This window comes from Sparus aurata, chromosome 11, assembly GCF_900880675.1.
Source record: "Sparus aurata chromosome 11, fSpaAur1.1, whole genome shotgun sequence".
Classification (NCBI taxonomy): domain Eukaryota; kingdom Metazoa; phylum Chordata; class Actinopteri; order Spariformes; family Sparidae; genus Sparus; species Sparus aurata.
Window position 1 is genome coordinate 23,299,620 of NC_044197.1, and position 17,561 is coordinate 23,317,180.

Sequence of the window (17,561 nt, forward strand, 5' to 3'; positions counted from 1 at the left end):
CTCTAGCAAGTCAATAACTTTGCTAACACAGCCAAACATCAAGCAAGTGAAACAACACAAGACATAGCGACAGCGGTTTGGTGTCTGTCGTGCAGGTTTTGATTTTGTGAGGCTCATATCTGTGTTGCTGTTGGCGGTAAGTGGATTGTCAGCTGTACTTCCCTCTTAACACACAGACTCCTTCAGCTCATAGCTGGGTCTCTGAGCTAGAGAGAGCGGACAGGCAGTGTCTGCAGGGAGGGCAGCCTCTCCACACGAACCCATCTTAAACGAAACAACTGGGTTTCAGCAAGCCAGCCTTTGCCACTGCGCTGCTCGTTGGCGGGCAGCCTGCCATTGGGACATTCAGCCAGTCTGCTCTCTCCCACCCAGAGACACTCCTGCAGTGAAAAGTGGCTCCAGAGGAGAAGTATCATCCAAGAAGAGCAGCTGGCCAATCAGGAGGGATAGCAACGGCCAAAGAGAGCAGTGTGCTTCCTTGGGATACTACAGATTACAATCCCCGCAATCTGCACTGCCGCTACGCACCGGAAGAGAAACTAAATAATGTTGATGCTTCCAAGTTTACCAATCACAGTTGTTCTGGTTCCTCGTCGCTGCAGCGTGCAGTTATATTTCTGGAGAGGTGCACGTCAGACCTACACAGAGTCTACGCTGTAAGGAAAATGACGATTCGGCACAGAAACATAAATCATGCTTATCATCAAAATGAATTCGTCATTTTAAGGGGACTTGTTTTAAAGTGTAACAAAACAACCCCCTAAAATACTAATTGGCTCCATACAGCTTTTGAATCATAATCCAAGTGTCCATAAGCAGAGTTCCAAAACTGATTTGAAAATTTTTTATTTAAACACTCCTCACCGTAGTTGCAAAGCTAAAAGCATTAGCGAGCACCCTGGCTGGATGGGGAAAAGCTCGCCCAAAGGTGTAAATATCAAAAAATCTATTTGGGATCTCAGGGCTTCTGGGGAATTGGATTATACCAATGAGCTTTATGTGGCCTTTTTTTTTTTGTCAATTCCTTCATTTATTTTTGTTGTTGGTTTTTTACATCTTAAAACATTCCTCCGTCTACATCAGTTGTTTAGGAGAATGTTGCAGCTGTCAAGCTACAGAAGTGTTAAGTGGACATCAAAATTTCCATCGGCATGGGATTGAGCAGATAATGACTGAGTTTTCATTTTTGGGTGACTAATAAAAAAAATTGAAAATAAAGAGCTATGACGAAAAGAGATTCTACCTGTAGATGAAACAGGATATCATGTTTGCTGTGGCTTAGCTGAAATGGGGCTTCCTGTCACCATATATACAGCGGAGGCGAAGGCAGACTGTGGGAGCAATATAACGCCCACTCATATGACTTGAAACCACAGATAAAGTTTAGTTCAACAGGTAAAAAAGCTCCATCAGAAGGTGAAATAAGTCATTTCTTTCTAAGCCTTAGAGAGAAAAATACAACTTCCCTGTGGGTGATTGTCTCCTTATTGGACTGTCTTGCTTTTTTGTAGCTGTGTGCACCCTGACTCCTGGACATGGCAGGTCCAGGTCCTGCTGCTCTGGGCTGGAGTCACTGGAGTCACTGGAGTCGCTTTGGCCAACAGTAAGTAAACATCTTCAACATCATCATCATCATGTTTTGTTTTTTAATAATAGGGCCGTGTCATCTTTAGTGAGTGATCATTTATGTGAGATTTGCCATTTTTTCTTTTTGAATTGTGTAAATGATAAAACACTATTTCAGATCAATATAATTTTCAGTTCAACATCTATTTATTAACAGCCAATAGTCTCGAAACAGTTGAGATTGTTTTTTTTTTAAATCTAATCCGATCAATTAAAGTTATGACGAACTTCCGAAAACGTGCAATAGCTGACGCATCTACAGAACAGAACAGATCGCATACAGATCTCATTGACAGCATTTCTGATTAAAGCGTGATCAAGTAGATTATATAAAATATATGTGAAGAATTTGGATCCAGGAGGACGACCGAGCAGTCCTTCACAATCTGTTAAACAGAAGAGAGCAATGATCCATAAAGGCCCACGGATCCATACTCCTCAACAATAACATCTTGGAAACACTGAGTAAAATATCACCTTCCAAATAAAAACTCATGTTTAATTTGAATAATTAACAACATGACATTTAACATAAACCAGCTGTGAACTTAACTGTATCTTTTAATAACCTTACCCTAACCCTTGATTAACTTATGGTTTTATGATTCATTTGATATTTTGTATCTTTTATGTCATTATACGTTGTTACTTGACATCAATGTCAATAAGGTCTTCCCTCAATGACCTTTGAGTTAATCTTTGACGTAATAAATGTAATATTTATATATACATATACATATTTAAAACAAAAATATATAAATATAATATCATGATCATATATACATAATACAGTATACATGATATTTAAAAAACATATAATTTATCAAATATAAATGTAACACAATTCATCATTATAACATAATTATTCCTGAACACTGCATGTCTTTCATATCCATATAAAGGACATAGGTTTACTTTGACTTCACAAGACTACACTTTCACAGCTTTCAGCAAATTATGTAAAATAAGAACATTTTAAAATCTTCCTGTTTTTACAATCAGTGTAGATGATGATAAAATAAATAGAGTTAAAAAGCACTGATTGGATTTAAATGAATAAAAATGTGGGGAAGATGAATTTTAAAAAATCATCTATACGATAAAAATAGGATTTAAGAAATGATTTCTAGTCATATCTTCATATCTTCTAGTCTATCTAGAGGTTAGAGAATGCAACAACTTCTTTGCAGCAAACAGCTCAGGATTTGTTGAAAGCGCGGTCTTGATCTTGTGAAACAACTTAGTGAGGCACCGTGCGGTACATGTGTAGTATTCCCTATTTGAGATGCTGATTATTTGTTTACATGACGACAGATGAGAGGAGAACCCGACACAGTTGATGAATAGGCAACAGGTAGTTCAGAAAATACATTTATCTGTACTTGTAAAGTGCTTTATGAATGAACTTCATGTTTTTTTCTTGTTTGTTTTATAACCTTTAAAATGTGTTTACATTTTCTAGCTGATCCAGTGTGAGTGTCAATTTAATTCTTAAATCAGCCATCTGTTATATTCAGTACCCGTATTTTTGTATCATTTTAAATCTGTCATATGGAACTTTCTTTTTAGCTTGATTTTTGCCGCCAAGTAATCTTTGGTGCTGTACCATACCATCAGACCTACAGAGCAGCTTCTTTCCTCAGGCTGAGAGATGAGTTATTCATCCTCAGCACTCTGACTTAAAACTGTTTTTTAAAGGTCTTACTTAGCAAAGTAGATTTTTGACTCATTCCCAACTCATCAAATACTGATACAGGTCAATAGGACCTTTAAAAGGAGCATTATATAGTTTCGGAGAAGAAATTTAAATTCAGAAAAGGAAACATTTACAGTATGAATGAGGTAAAGTCAAAATATTCATTTGATGTACAGTATTTTCATAACTGAATAAACAAGCTGTCCTCAGAGGGAATTTAGGTCCCCAGGATGCTAGAAAGGTGGATACTGAGACGGGTCATAAGTACGACGTATGAAACTGTGTTGTCCCGTGATGACAGTTTGTTTATTCACCTTCTTCAGGCATGAAAATCAATGAATCAAAATCTTTCTCTGCAGGTTTTTTCCCTCCAAAACTATGTAGTGCCTCTTTAATTTGGATCAGAATTCCTTCAATTCATTATCAGCTGTTTTTTTTACATCATCAAAATTTCAGGATTTTTTTTAATTTGTGATGCAAAAACGATCATTTCTACTAATTGTTAATCATATCAATCAATTCCATGATATCAAATTATAATACTTTTTTAAACAAATTATCAAAATTCAAATGATATTTATATAGGAATGTGCTTTTTACAACATTGTCTTTGAGTGTGTAAATGTAACTGTAACTTCAGCAGCCTGTTCAACATCTACATAAAAAACCTTTAAAATCACATTTCACAAATAGACTCATGATTAAAAAGTTTTTTTGCAGGTTCACTTACACTGTCTCAGTGACCACATTTCTGCGTTTAAACTCAACATCACAAGCTCTATCTGTGATAAATATGCCATCAAAATAAATAAAGAGCTGAAGACCGGGAAATATACTGTTCAGCTTTGTGTTGAAAACTTCACTGATGACATTCGTTGATAGCAGAGGTGAAGAAATATATTGCAACTCTGGTGGAGACACAACTGTGTTGATAAGTAAATTTGGGGAGTAACAAAATCTTTTTGTACAACATTTTTAGGCAAGTCAGACAAAAATGCAACTGTAGCCTTGAGTATCTTTGTTAAGACTCACAAGGTTATCCTTACCATTTAATAATATGAATAATGTGGGTATCAGCCTAACTGTTTGTCTGTACAAACATTTCCACAATCTACCAACCAGAAGATATGTTGACCCAAAAGACATGTCTGTGGAAACATCACGACCTAAACTACAACAGAACATTAGACACACAGAATATGTAGTTCAGATACGCCATGCGTCAGACTCGGCACAATCATATAACAGTCAATACTTGCTGCACATATCAGATAATCTGAGGTTCAACATCGCGGAAGTTAAACAGAAAAACCACGCAGGAAGCAGAGAGTGAGGCCTGTCATTTTCTACTTTATTACTGAACCAAATATAAAGAGGTGGCAAAAGTACACACATTCGTTACTCAAGAAGAAGTACAGATGGCAGTGTAAAAAGTAGAAGTACTCAACTTCTCTACTCAAGTAAAAGTGATAAAGTGTGTAGTGTAAAAATGTAAAAGTAAAAAGTGTCTCTCTGAAGGAGATTTCTACCGGCCATTTCTGTTCAAAGCCAACTGAACAGCACGTCATGTAAATGTAAATCAAAGACTATTCAACTTAAAGGTGAAATCAGTAGGATTTGTCAGAGATGTTTGTAAAAGTAGCACAAAGATATTTAATTGTTGAGTTTCATTCCCAGTACATCAAATATTTGGGTTTGGTAAAGAATCTCGAGCAACAACATGGTGAGAAAATAAGAAAAATCCAGGCACACGTTACAAGTCTCCCTCCCTCTGTTTCCATCTTATTACATCTTATGTTATGTTTCTTCGCCTCACAGTCTTGTGATGTTAGGAGGGGGGCATCCAATGACACAAAATAAAAATAGTCAATAATCCCTCTCAAATGCATTCAAACTGAAGTAACGAGCCTGTTTTTAAAAAATGTAAGATGTAGAAAGTATATTTGTCTTAAACATGGTGGGAATAAAAGTAAAACATGAAGAGAAAAATGAATATGCAAGTAAAGTTTTGTTAGAAATAGAAAATAAATGAGCGACGTAAAGGTGGCTGTCTTAAAGTGAGGACGTTTTAAAGGCGTGTCAATAAGTTTCTCTCGATTGTCTATCAGGGTCTGTCAGGTCAGAGCCTTTATTAACTTTTGTTTAAAAATCAAATCAACTCTATGAAGACGTTAATCTACGTAGCTGTTGGTGCAGCATTATGACAACTCTGTATCACTGGACTGAACACTGAGACAATCCTGTGAACGTCAGCAACCTTTAGGCGACTTCGATAATGTTTTACTGTTAGGACTTTAACAATAAGTCCAAAACTGGAACAATTTGAACTCAGAGCAGCAGCTGTGAGGTCCAACTGAACACATGCAGATAAATACCGCGTGTCCTCCGCAGTCTATAAATCTGCTCTTGCCCAGTGCTGCTGGGGATTTTTTTGTATTTCTTGCTCAAACAAATGTGTGACATAAATGAGACTAAGTAGTGACAAGGAGCAACACCAGCTCTGCAACGAGAGGAAACAGAATGTATGTGGTCACAAACATTAGCAGGAAATGCAGCGTTTTTTCAAAGTTATTTTGGAAGGCTATTTCAAAGTGTTATAATCATATATGTATCTCTTTCCTTTTCTAATCCTATTTGAATTCATTCTTTAGCCCCACCAGTCACACCACCTCCACTGTGTGAGTATCAGTATTACGTTATCATGAACCAACTGAGATTTTAAGAAGAAATCTCATCAGGTTGCTTACAAAAGAGATTTCATTGTTCTGTGGATTTTGTTTGCATGTTCTTACACTGTTACACCCATCAAGTTTGGCCTCCAGATTGACATCACAAGCTCTCCCCCTGGCTTCTACACCATAAACATTAATGAAGGGGGGCAACATGAGACCGAAGAGACATTCAACGTTCATCGTTCAACGTTCAATCAAATCTCATCACATGTCATCAAACACCTGAAGCCCTGTACTGAATATAAGCATTATGTGACATTTGATAATGGCACTGATGGACCAACACCCTTTAACATCACTGAACATAAAACAAGAACATTTAGCATGAGTAAGTAAAAATAATTCATACTGTTGAACTGCAACTTACTTTTACTTTAAGAAGTGAACCTGTGTGTGAAACTGACCATCTGTGCATCACTTGTCTGTTGCAGGTCAAAGTGACATTAAAGACGTCAGCAGCACTTCATCATGCGTCCCTGGTTCTGTTTGTTACTGGAATGAATGGGACATCAGCTCCTCCATGTCAACATCAGATCATATTCCGGCTCAGTCGTGCCAAAGTGACAATAACACATTCTGCATCAAACCTGGTTTCAATTATATTTGCTCAGATTTGACTACAACCTTCACTTCAGGAAACTGCTCTCCCTTCAGACTCACCAAAAACATCCCTGTTGGTATGAAGCTCAGAGTCCTCCTGTATTTCTGCATGTGGTGGAGACATTACTCCATCATGTTTTAATGTATGTGCTGTTTTCAATCTTCTACAGATTTCTTAAATCCAAGTGAGATAACTCCAACATTTCAACCTAAACTTCCTGCAGAGATAGACACAACATTACCTTCAAAGTGTCATCTCACCACTGATTACACCTGTCAGGGTAAGTGGAAAGACAAGAAGTACAGAGACTTTGTCTGTCACCAACACTATGAATGGATTTACATGAAAATCCTTAAAGGCAGTATGCACCGTAACATCACTCTGTAAAAAAAACAACAGATATGATGATAACAATCAGTTGTATTTAGAGACTTTTGGGGTAAGAGGAAGTCGAGGTATTGTGATTCTGAACAGGTGATTTATTTATTTGCTGTTCACATCTGAATCTAATCTGACTCCAAAGTGTAACTGCTCACAGGCGCTGTGTGGAAGCAGTTGTTGAAGAAATGTTGTAATTCTTGTTTCTCCTCAGAAAATGGACAGATCAAGGAATTCTCTGAGCTGGAGCCTTTCACAAACTACAGCTGTATCGGTCACATTAAGGACATCAACAACGACATCATAATAAACACAATTGATATCCCCGTCAGGATTAACTGTGGTAGGTTGAGATTCACTTCACCTCAGTGCTATGAGAAGAACAATCAGCTTGTATCCTCAGATATCTATGGACAAAACACCAGATACTCAGTGTTACAGATGTATAATGTGTCCTAACAGATCTTCAAATAAACAACATGAAGACAAGTGTAACCAACACCTCCATCCATTTGAGTTGGACCACGGCCAGTACCAACTGTCAAGATGTTCTTCCAACACTTCCAAAGCTTTCTTATGACTGCAGCTGCTCATCTGCTCACAAGTGTAAGTAAGATTATTTAGACCAACTTTATAATTTTTCATTGACTTCACAGGAATGCATCTTTGAAAGTCCTTGGAGATCATTTTAGTGAGCATTTTACCTAAATAGTGAACTATAGTGTGGACATTAGAATCCTCCATGGACCTTCAGTAAAGTGCTCCATGCTTTAGTGTCCTGAGTGACAGCAGGTGTAAAGAACCTGCAGCATGTAAACAAGTTATGACATCACATGAACTATGGCACAGAAATAACATGTCAGAGATTAATATCTTTGTTTCTATATGAAGGAACGAGGTCAGAAAAATACGTACTGCTAAAAGTTGCTGCACAATTAAAGATGAACTGGTTGTTCATCAGAAACATGTTTGATTATATATATTTAGCCTCAGTTTTCGCAGGTTGATTGATGGATGGATTGATGGATTGATGGATTGATTGATTGATTGATTGATGAAATTATGTTACAGTTCTAGTTAACAAAGATCCAGCAGGAGGATCATGTGAGATTAACGGACTGGAACCATGGACTGATTACACCTGTACAGTTCAACCCAAATACAACAACAACAACCTCGAGGGCACATCAGCTGAAGTTAAACAGAAAACTGGTCCTGGAAGTAAGTGTGAAAATAAAATGTTTTGGAGTACAAGAAATACATTTACTGATTATATATTTAAATTTGTAATATCAACACAACATCCGCTTTGGGGCTAATTCATTATTATGTAGTCATTAATTAAGCCAATTATACTAATAGAAATTCTAAATGCAATTATTATAATGAACATGATGATGCAATTTATCTGATATTTTATCTTCCTTTTCTTGAATAATGACGTTAAATTCTGACATCAGACAGTTATTATTGAATTATTATTAGTGAAGAAGGGGCCGTTTACACAGCATATACCTGAAATGAACACTGATTATTGACTTCACATGTTAATAATGGATATTATTATTTTAAACAACTTTCAGCTTCGTCAGTTCTGGTCTGTTTCTTTATCACAGGTGAGGTGAACAGAGTCTCACGTGTTGTTTCAGAGTTAACTGCTCTGTTTCTCTACACTTTAATCAACTTATAGAACTTTGAATCGAGAATATATTAAATTTACTGATCATCAGACTAACTTTAATGAACACCATCTGATATTTTTATACCCTTTTTTCCTTTGATTTTAAAAAAGAGATTAAAAAATACATTTAAGTGCAAATTAAATCATATTTGTTTAACACATTTTGTATTTGTATCATTACTTATTTAGTGTTGATTTTGGCGGCCCCGCTGGACGAAAGCGGTAGTGTTTTGCCGGAATGAAGACTGCATTTCCCATGAGCTCTAGCGTCCACTGTCGTGAAGACGTTTGTCTGGCCGGCGCGTGTAGATTTGTTTTGGAAACGTCGGAAAGAAGACGGGACTTGCTTTGAAAACTTTTTTTGTTTTATTTTAGCAGCTATCTGCAACGTGCATATGGACGAGGTAAATGTGTCTATTTGTATTTCTACTTAATATAATTTGCCGCCGGTGAAACAAAGTAATTGGAAAAAACTGCAGTAGCATTGCCAACATAATATCTTACGTTGTAAGCTAACTGTATTACCGTGATGTCTGTGACATAGGCTAAACATGCAAAGACTGCACTATTGTCACTGTGTGTAATGCTGCTGTTGCACTGCAATTTCCCAGCTATATATATTACCCACGGTGCTACAGAGCTAGCGTTACAGCAAAGTCACACTGATTGTGATGGATGTTTTGTTCTAAGTAAGAAACTGAATCATTTATAATGACAGAGGATATTACCGATGCATCGTTGCAGGTCGGCTGGGCAGATACACATAGCTGAAATGGATGCGTGATCTAAGACGTTTGTTGTCGTTTTCACGAGTGTAGTATCTAAAGCTAATCTAGTGGTAACGTTAGCCAGCTTTGTTGTAACAACATAAATTCATGTATTGCTGTAAACTATGTCCCGCATTACATTTCATAAATGAAATAAAATTTACAAACCTGTCTAGGAGGAATCGGGCGAATTCTGCATCCGACCCTCCCTTCAAGCCCCGCAACTCTCTCCATCTCTGGAAGGAATCGCCAATGTTTATCCGTGTTTAGCCCTAGCTCGATCGGATTCCCTCTTGGCCTTTCGTTGGTCTTCGGTTCGAATTATTTTTCTTTTCTTTGTCTCATTATCAGCCATGACAAAAGTTTTAGCTCGGTTAGCACTGGCTAGCGTAGCAACAAAACAGCTATGCTGTATCCTGAATGTCGTCAGTTCCGGTCTGACTGCCGTAAATCGTTTCGTCAGTGGTCCGACCCGACCAATGCCTTTCAGAGGTATAGAATTAGACTACTTAGAAAAAGCGTATCTTCACGCTGATGGGCTCATTTGCTGTTGTAGGTAACAGAGACACATAAGCAGAAACCAGAGACTTTTCTATATCCAGTTAAAAACTCCGTACAGGGGCTTTAAAGTAACCTGTGGTCCTCCAAAAAATTTGAAAGGCCGTGAAAAGACATACCGTGCACGTCTTTATCCTAGTTGTGACCCTCAGGAGCAAAACCAAAAGAAAAATGTGATTTTGTTTCCAAAGATCTAAACTAGATAGATAGATAGATAGATACTTTATTCATCCCGAGGGAAATTCAGTTTCTCAGCTGCACGATAGACATCATCATTCAACAACAAGAGAACAGATCATAAAAATTAGTGCATATAGAGATAGATATGAGAGCATCCCTGTCATGGATCTTGTCGACACTAAGTGTACAAGCAGTTTTAATTAATGCCACAAACTGTTGCACATCGTTCTGTTAAATGATTTCACACATTTGGTTCAGACTTGCAGTACACACATCGATTGATGTATGTTGTATTTTAAACATAAATACCACCACTTTTACATTCTCCTCTTATGATCCTCATGTTACAGATAATGACAAAGCTGTGATTGGTGTTCTGGTCTTCTTCACCATCATCATCATCATCATCATCATTATCACAGCTGTGGTGGTCTGCAGGATCTACGTTCTGAAGCGCAGAAAGTCCAGAAAGTAAAAATCCTTTTGCATCTCTTCTCCTGCTCCAGCTTGACTGTCACATTGTTTTCAGGATCATTAAATAGTAATTAGTTTGTATTAAAGTGAACCTCTCACCAAAATGCAACCTAGGCTTTTTTTTTAGAATGAATATGAGTCAAACCTTCGTGTGAAAGCATAATTACGACGAAAGAGGTACTTTTAAGATTTACAGTAGTTTCATTTTTGGGCAACTGTGACTTTCAATAGCGTGCAGGGGCACTCTGACGCTAGCATGAAAATTGCTATTTTTAAAACACTAAGAAGGCTCGACACAACATGAAACTTTGCTTGTAGTATCCCAGGGTCTCTACACATGAACACAAGCTTTGAGAATAGAGCTATTTTTCAAACGATTAATCTAGCAATTATTTTTTCGATTAGTCGACTAATCTAACGATTAATTTAACGGACCAAACAAAAGTAACGTATTAACTGTAACTGTCGTTGGTAACTTATATGAGGAAAAAAATACCGGAGCAGCGTCTGTCCTCCCGCCTGTCCTACCAACTCTTCGTCACATTTCTGCCCGAAAAACAGCGTCTGCCACCGGCAAAAACCTTTAACTCACTCAAGTGGTTGTGTTGATAGAAATCACCGCGATGGTCAGCCCTCCCAATCGAGACTTCGGTGAACTTTCCCCCAGAAAACAGCCTCCGTCCCCGCAAGTGGCAGAGTCACGCAGCGACCTGTTTACTGATGGCGATTATGTAATAATGTAATTTAGCGGGAAAAACCTAACTCTTTTACCTTCCAGGATGTTTAGTGGGCCGGGTTCTCAATCACCACACATTATAAACAGTCCGCGGGTTTAGATCGACAGGGAAACACCTGGGAAACACCCCGACGTCATCACCATGACGTGTACCGTCACGTCTCTTTAGGAGCGGCAGCGCAGCATTCTGTGTGAATTACATGGCGGTTCGTCTTTATTCCAGCGGTGCTTCGCTCTGTGTGAATGACCAACGGCGGAGATGACGAACCACAGCTGCGGCGTTAATGCAGCGTCTCTGTGTGAGAGGGGCTATTCTCAGCCTCCGCAGGTACTACCGCTTCCTGTTTGGGACGACGCGTCGACACAAATTATTCATGTCAACGAATTTATGTCGTCGATTACTTCAACTACGTCGATGCGTCATCCCAGCCCTAATTGAGAACATGTTTGTGTACACAGAGTTTACTAAAAAGAAGGTTTTTGAACAACTCGCGTTAGCAGTACATTGTTCCGCTTGCAGCCATCATGGCAGCCGAGAAGTATCGATCTCCGAATGCAACGTAACTTTGAAGAGAGTTAAGGTGGACCGCTACTGTCTTCCTGCAACAACTATCCATTTGTTACCCAATTTGCACCAATCGCTCCTTTTTCTACTTCAAGGTCAATGTTGTTTTTCTCTAACGACAAAACAATGAATTGTCCGTGCATTTATATGGAACTAAGCTTTAGGAGCGGTCCACCTTAACTCTCCTCCAGGTTACGTCACATTCAGAGATCAACACTTCTCACTGGCAGGACGGCAGCGTGCGGAAGAAACATCTGCTAACGTGACTTGTCCAAAAACTTTCTTTTTAGTAAACTCTGTGTACACAAACAATGTTCTCAATGCTCGTGTTCATGTGTAGAGACCCTGGTGATACTACGAGCAAAGTTTCATGTTGTGTCGAGCCTTCTTAGTGTTTTAAAAATAGCGAATTTGATGCTAGCATCAGAGTGCCCAAGCACTCCGTTGAAAATGAGCGTGCTCGAAAACGAAACTACGGTAAATCTAAAAAATGCCTCTTTCGTCGTAATTATGCTTTTAGACAAAGGTTTGACTCATATTTAATCACAAATAAAGCCTCGGTTGCATCTTGGCGAGAGTTTTGCTTTAACTGTATATCATCATCCCTTTGCATTACTAACAGATGCAGTGTCACAACTGCAAATATCTGCAGGAATAGAGTCATGGCAACTAGTTTTTTTGCTCTATGAGACAATTTTCAAGGACATTATAAATACAGTATACATACATACAGACAGTCAGTAAGAACAGTGCAATCTAATCACTAAGCGTTATGTTTATGACCTAAATCCCATCATAAAATATAATATATCATTTCAAATACAAGCTTTCCTAAATATTTTTCATCCAATCTTCACTATTTTCTCCACAGCGATGTGAATGAGGATATGATGCTTGAATCAACAGCAAGTGAGTAAACTTTATCTTTTCTTTATTTCATTGTTTGATATTTGTTTTTGTTCTCTGCAATTGTCTTAAAGGAGAACTTCGGTCGATTTAAACATGCAGCTTCATTGCTCAAGCTACCCTTGACTTGCCAGTACCGAAGACGCGAACACATTTGATCCAGCCATTACAGAGCTCCGTGAACGGAGACGTAGCATTGAACGCTAACAGCATGGGGTCAGAACTTTAGACTGTGTTTTAAGCGTCTTAACATGCTCCATATCTCACACCAAAAGTTATGCAACATCAGCAGACACCTTAGCACACAGCACTGTAGCGTGTATGACTCAAAATGAATAAAAAAGTAGTTAAAACAGTGTGTTTGTGCAAGCAGCTACTTACCTGTTTGTTGACATCTGTGTGTTCCGGTAGCTAGACCAAACTAGTATATACATCGAGTGTGCACTTAACAGGCTTAACAGGCTATTGTAAGGCTCATGGCTCATGACAGGCTGTAACATGGACATGTACATTATGAACAGAAACACGAAAATGCTGGATTACGTTTCCGTCTCCGCCAGTGAGGGAGTAAATGCACGCTCGACGGATCAGCTAGTTTAGTCTAGCAAACATGTCAAGGGTAGCTTGAGCAATGAAGCTGCATGTTTAAATCGACCGAAGTTCTCCTTTAACAGTCACATTCAGCGGCTACAGAACACAGATGATGTTTTAGCTGTGAGGTTGTTAGATAACACGCTGTCACTAAGGAATACAGGATTACAGCATTCTTTGAACTGTTATAACTTGCAATGCAAAAACATTTGAATGGTATTTTTCATAAGACCTCTGTTGTATGAGTCACAAATATTATGTTCCCTTTTTATTGGTTGTAGTTTATGTGAATGCACCACCTCCTGGATGGCGTCACAGAGAAGCTTGCTGATAAAGAATCCGCTCCACTAACCATCATTAACTTGTTGTGCTTTTAAGTTGTTCAGTATGTAGTGTGTGTGTGTGTGTGTGTGTGGGTGTGTGTGTGTGTGTGTGTGTGTGTGTGTCATTTAAGAAACTTTACTTAACTCCAAAACTTTTAATCTCCTTTTTTGTTTTGAAGCTAAGACCTCCAATATTAAAGTTGGTTAATTAAACTTAACGGTCTGCCTTCATACATGTAAACTGTCCTTGGGTACCTTGAAAGGGGCTATGAAAATGAAAGTTATTATTATTGTTTTCCCCACTTTTAGAGTTCTTTAATTATTATTTTTTTGGTGCAAAAAAGGAGTGACATCAAAGATAGAACAATAGAAACAGGAAAAAATGCAAAAGGGCAGACAGGGAAAACAATGACACAGACAGAGAAATGAACAGACAGACAGACAGACAGACAGACAGGCTCGAGCGCTGTGTAGACCACAGTTGACGTCCATGTATATGGAAGTGGAGACACTGAGGTCACCAGTATAGGAGGTATAGGAGGGTTGTTACCTGGCTGAGGATGTGTCATAGGCTTTAATAGAACCTAGTTTTGCCAGGTGGCCACTTGTGGTATTGCAGTGAAAAGAAAAAGCTTTTTGTTCTTGCCGACTAGTGTTTGGTTACGTTACATTCAAAAGTAACTCATTACATTACAATCAAAGCCCAAATACAATGAAAGTTCCGAGCTTTTCAAAAAAAATTCCTACGCACAAATGATCAAAGTACATATAGGCCTTTTAAAAAGACAAAAACGTTTTAGGGCAATATTAAAGAAACAAATATTTGAGATTTCGACAATAAAGCAGTGATGTTGCGAGCATAAAGTAAGGAAAGCAAAAGACAGCAATTTCTTCCAGTAACAGAAGACTTTTATAAAAAAATTTATAAAAAGATAGATTACTTGAATTGCAGAACTAACACACGTTACTCTATACAAAAACAGCCATCGACTACTAACCCCTGAGCATCGTAACATTAGCTGAGCTTCCTTGGCTAGTCGACCAACTAGTTTTATACACACGAGGCTGAGCAAAGCTAAGTTACGGACATGTGGTGTATATGCCGGTGGTAACGGGAGATAGTTTCCTCTGCAGGGTGAGACAGTTACAGATTCATTGGATAGTGTTTTCACTATCTAGATCTATTAAATTTACGGGATGTGTCCATGTGTGTATACATTTTTTTTGGCGTTAGGTAGGAAAGTGTTATCAATGAAAGGGGTCCAACATTTGTGGAAAAAAAAGTTGATGTGGATGTTATTGTTATCTAAGTGCTATTTGTATTTCTTTTAAATGTATTCAGTTAACAGAAGGTGCCATTGGGATGTTGACAGGTTATTTCTGTCTTTCCAGCTTAGTAAGACTGTTTTTTTAAGCGACTGTTAAGGTGAGCAGTACAGGTTGTTCATATTTCAGAGGTGAAAAAGTTGAAAAAGAGTTCAAGAGTGTCTGTAGATTTGATGTATCATATTGCAAAAGGTCATTGTTTATTGATGTTTTTAATCACCAAAGCCTGAAATAAAATAAAAAATCAACCAAACTACAGGTGTTGTTGATCATATGACTGTCATCTTTTAGCTGCAATCAATCCCTTCAACTACCCACAAATTCTAAATATATATTTGGCTGACAAACAATGGACCATACAAATAAATGCCTTCATGTGAATCAACTGCTGGGACTGGCTTGGGAATTGTAGCAATGGCAATGAATGTTAATGGAGCTCTTTTGTGTTGTGTGTTTGTTTTCATCTGTACACTATTATACTGTGTAAAAACAACTCTGACATTACAGTTAATAATTTGAAATTTGTGTGATTTGCACCCCTCCCCCTGCCACAATTTCCACAGCTGTCATAAATGTTCCAGGTTTCTGTAACAACTTCTCAGACCTAATGGCACATTACGTGCTAACTACAAGAAAATAAACAAACTATGTCCTATACCAAGGTCTTGAAAACATCATTCTTCAGGTAAACATGTTTGCTCAGGCATTTCTGCTATGTGGCACTCAAAGTTTGCACAAGTGCTGCACGAGACTGACAGAACTTGACAGAAACACCAACTACAGTCACCTGAACCAGGGACAAGAACACACAGCTATAACATACTATTGGCTGAACTTGCTTACTTGCCTAATGTAGGAACATAAGCCTTTGTCTCTGCATCTTAAAGTGGTCTCATTTCGGCCATGATTACCTTTAACCCAAATCGACTCCTTTTTCCAGCATATGGGACTGAAAGCCCCCCCATACCCGGGCCTGGCAAATCCTCTCATCTCCACAAAGTGAGAGAATGTTGTTTATCCTGCTATAAACAGATCACCAGAGATCTTCTTTTAGTAATTTACAACGACTAAGCACATCTGGTCTGTTCCCCTTCCTCCAAAGAAGATGAACCCCTTTTCCTAAGGTCAAACAAGGTCAAGCCCGATAGTGTTTTCTTTATCCACACCAAAAGGAAGGAAGACTGTTTTCTAACATAGACGTTGTGACTTAAGGTGTCTTACTAATCTACGTCTCTCTCCCTCTGGAACATTCTCCAGTGGGGGAAGGCTTAATGGGAAACCTAATCTGTGTGTTCTTCTCCTCACATGTCCAACTGTTATTTACGACCGTTGCTGTTCCTGGGTCTGACATTCCAATTCCTGTCTTTTATTCTCACCCAAATTCAAATACGTCCAAAATAACTAATAAACTACAATTCCAACTTCTTAATTTTAGCAGATTCCAAAATAGCGTAAGAAGGTCATACAATAGATCTTTCCCATGTTATTGTCAAGCTCAAATGAAGTTTATTACTCAATAAGTTTGAGGTCAACAGAAACCACCCCTCCCCTTTGTCGATGGAGGAGAGACTTGGAGATCATCATTCCTCATGTAATACTTGTGTTATTTACCAGTTAAATGTCTGATATGTTTTGTTAAAGATAGAACTACAAGGAATATGACATAAGTCCTTGGTTCTACTGTGTATTGTATACTTTATTGTTATATGTTGTATACTTTATGGCTTCATGTCTTAATCAGGTTATAATTCTTTTGAATGACAAATGATCATTATCATGTTGCATCTTTTCACGAAGGCAAAAATTCGACTTTTAAGATGGTGAAGTTTTGGGAAGGTTAAAACATGATTTCAAAACATTAAATGCAATAGTATAGTTAGATTAACTTTTTGGGAGCCTCAACTCAGATCACAGGAGGTGTGACACTGTCAGCCCCCCCCCCCCCCCCCCCCCGTTCAGTCTGCCTGCTGCAGGTCATAAAACAGACACTCTCCCAGCATCCCTTCTCTCATTCTTTTTCTCCGGGCGCTTCTTCTCTCCCAGCTCCTTTTCTCTCCCTGCTTCTTCTCCTTCTTCTTCTCTTCTCTTCTCTTCACACTTTGCTTTTCATTTTTATTTTTATTTTTAAAGTAATCTTTACTTTTATTTTTGCAACAAGCTCTAAGACAAGCAAATTGAATCCCTACTTTAAGTGTTTTATTCAAGTTTTTAATAGAACAAATTCTTTTCTTTTTGATTTTATACTGTTAAAGTATCACCACCTGATTCAGAAGAAGTTGAATTAGTTTCAGAATCAGAACTTGAGTACTACTACTTGAAACCACCAAGAAAAGTCTTTTTCAAGACTGTGATCATCTGATGAAGAACGTTGCAAGCCTTGCTAGGAGTCTCCAACAAAAAGAGACTTTGTGTGCTCCCGGG

At 38.2% G+C, this 17,561-nt stretch overlaps 1 protein-coding gene across 1 annotated transcript; it reads left to right on the forward strand.

The window, feature by feature from the left end:
* The first annotated feature begins 1,328 nt into the window (after positions 1-1,328).
* On the forward strand, positions 1,329-15,393 carry LOC115591235 (uncharacterized). Its single transcript, XM_030433043.1, has 12 exons — positions 1,329-1,395; positions 1,512-1,603; positions 5,974-6,000; positions 6,133-6,382; positions 6,486-6,731; positions 6,825-6,935; positions 7,248-7,376; positions 7,496-7,639; positions 8,105-8,254; positions 10,570-10,690; positions 12,866-12,903; positions 13,773-15,393. Exons 4-12 carry the CDS (start codon positions 6,379-6,381, stop codon positions 13,820-13,822), a joined length of 993 nt encoding a protein of 330 aa, XP_030288903.1. The 5' UTR covers positions 1,329-1,395; positions 1,512-1,603; positions 5,974-6,000; positions 6,133-6,378; the 3' UTR covers positions 13,823-15,393.
* The last annotated feature ends 2,168 nt before the right edge of the window (positions 15,394-17,561 follow it).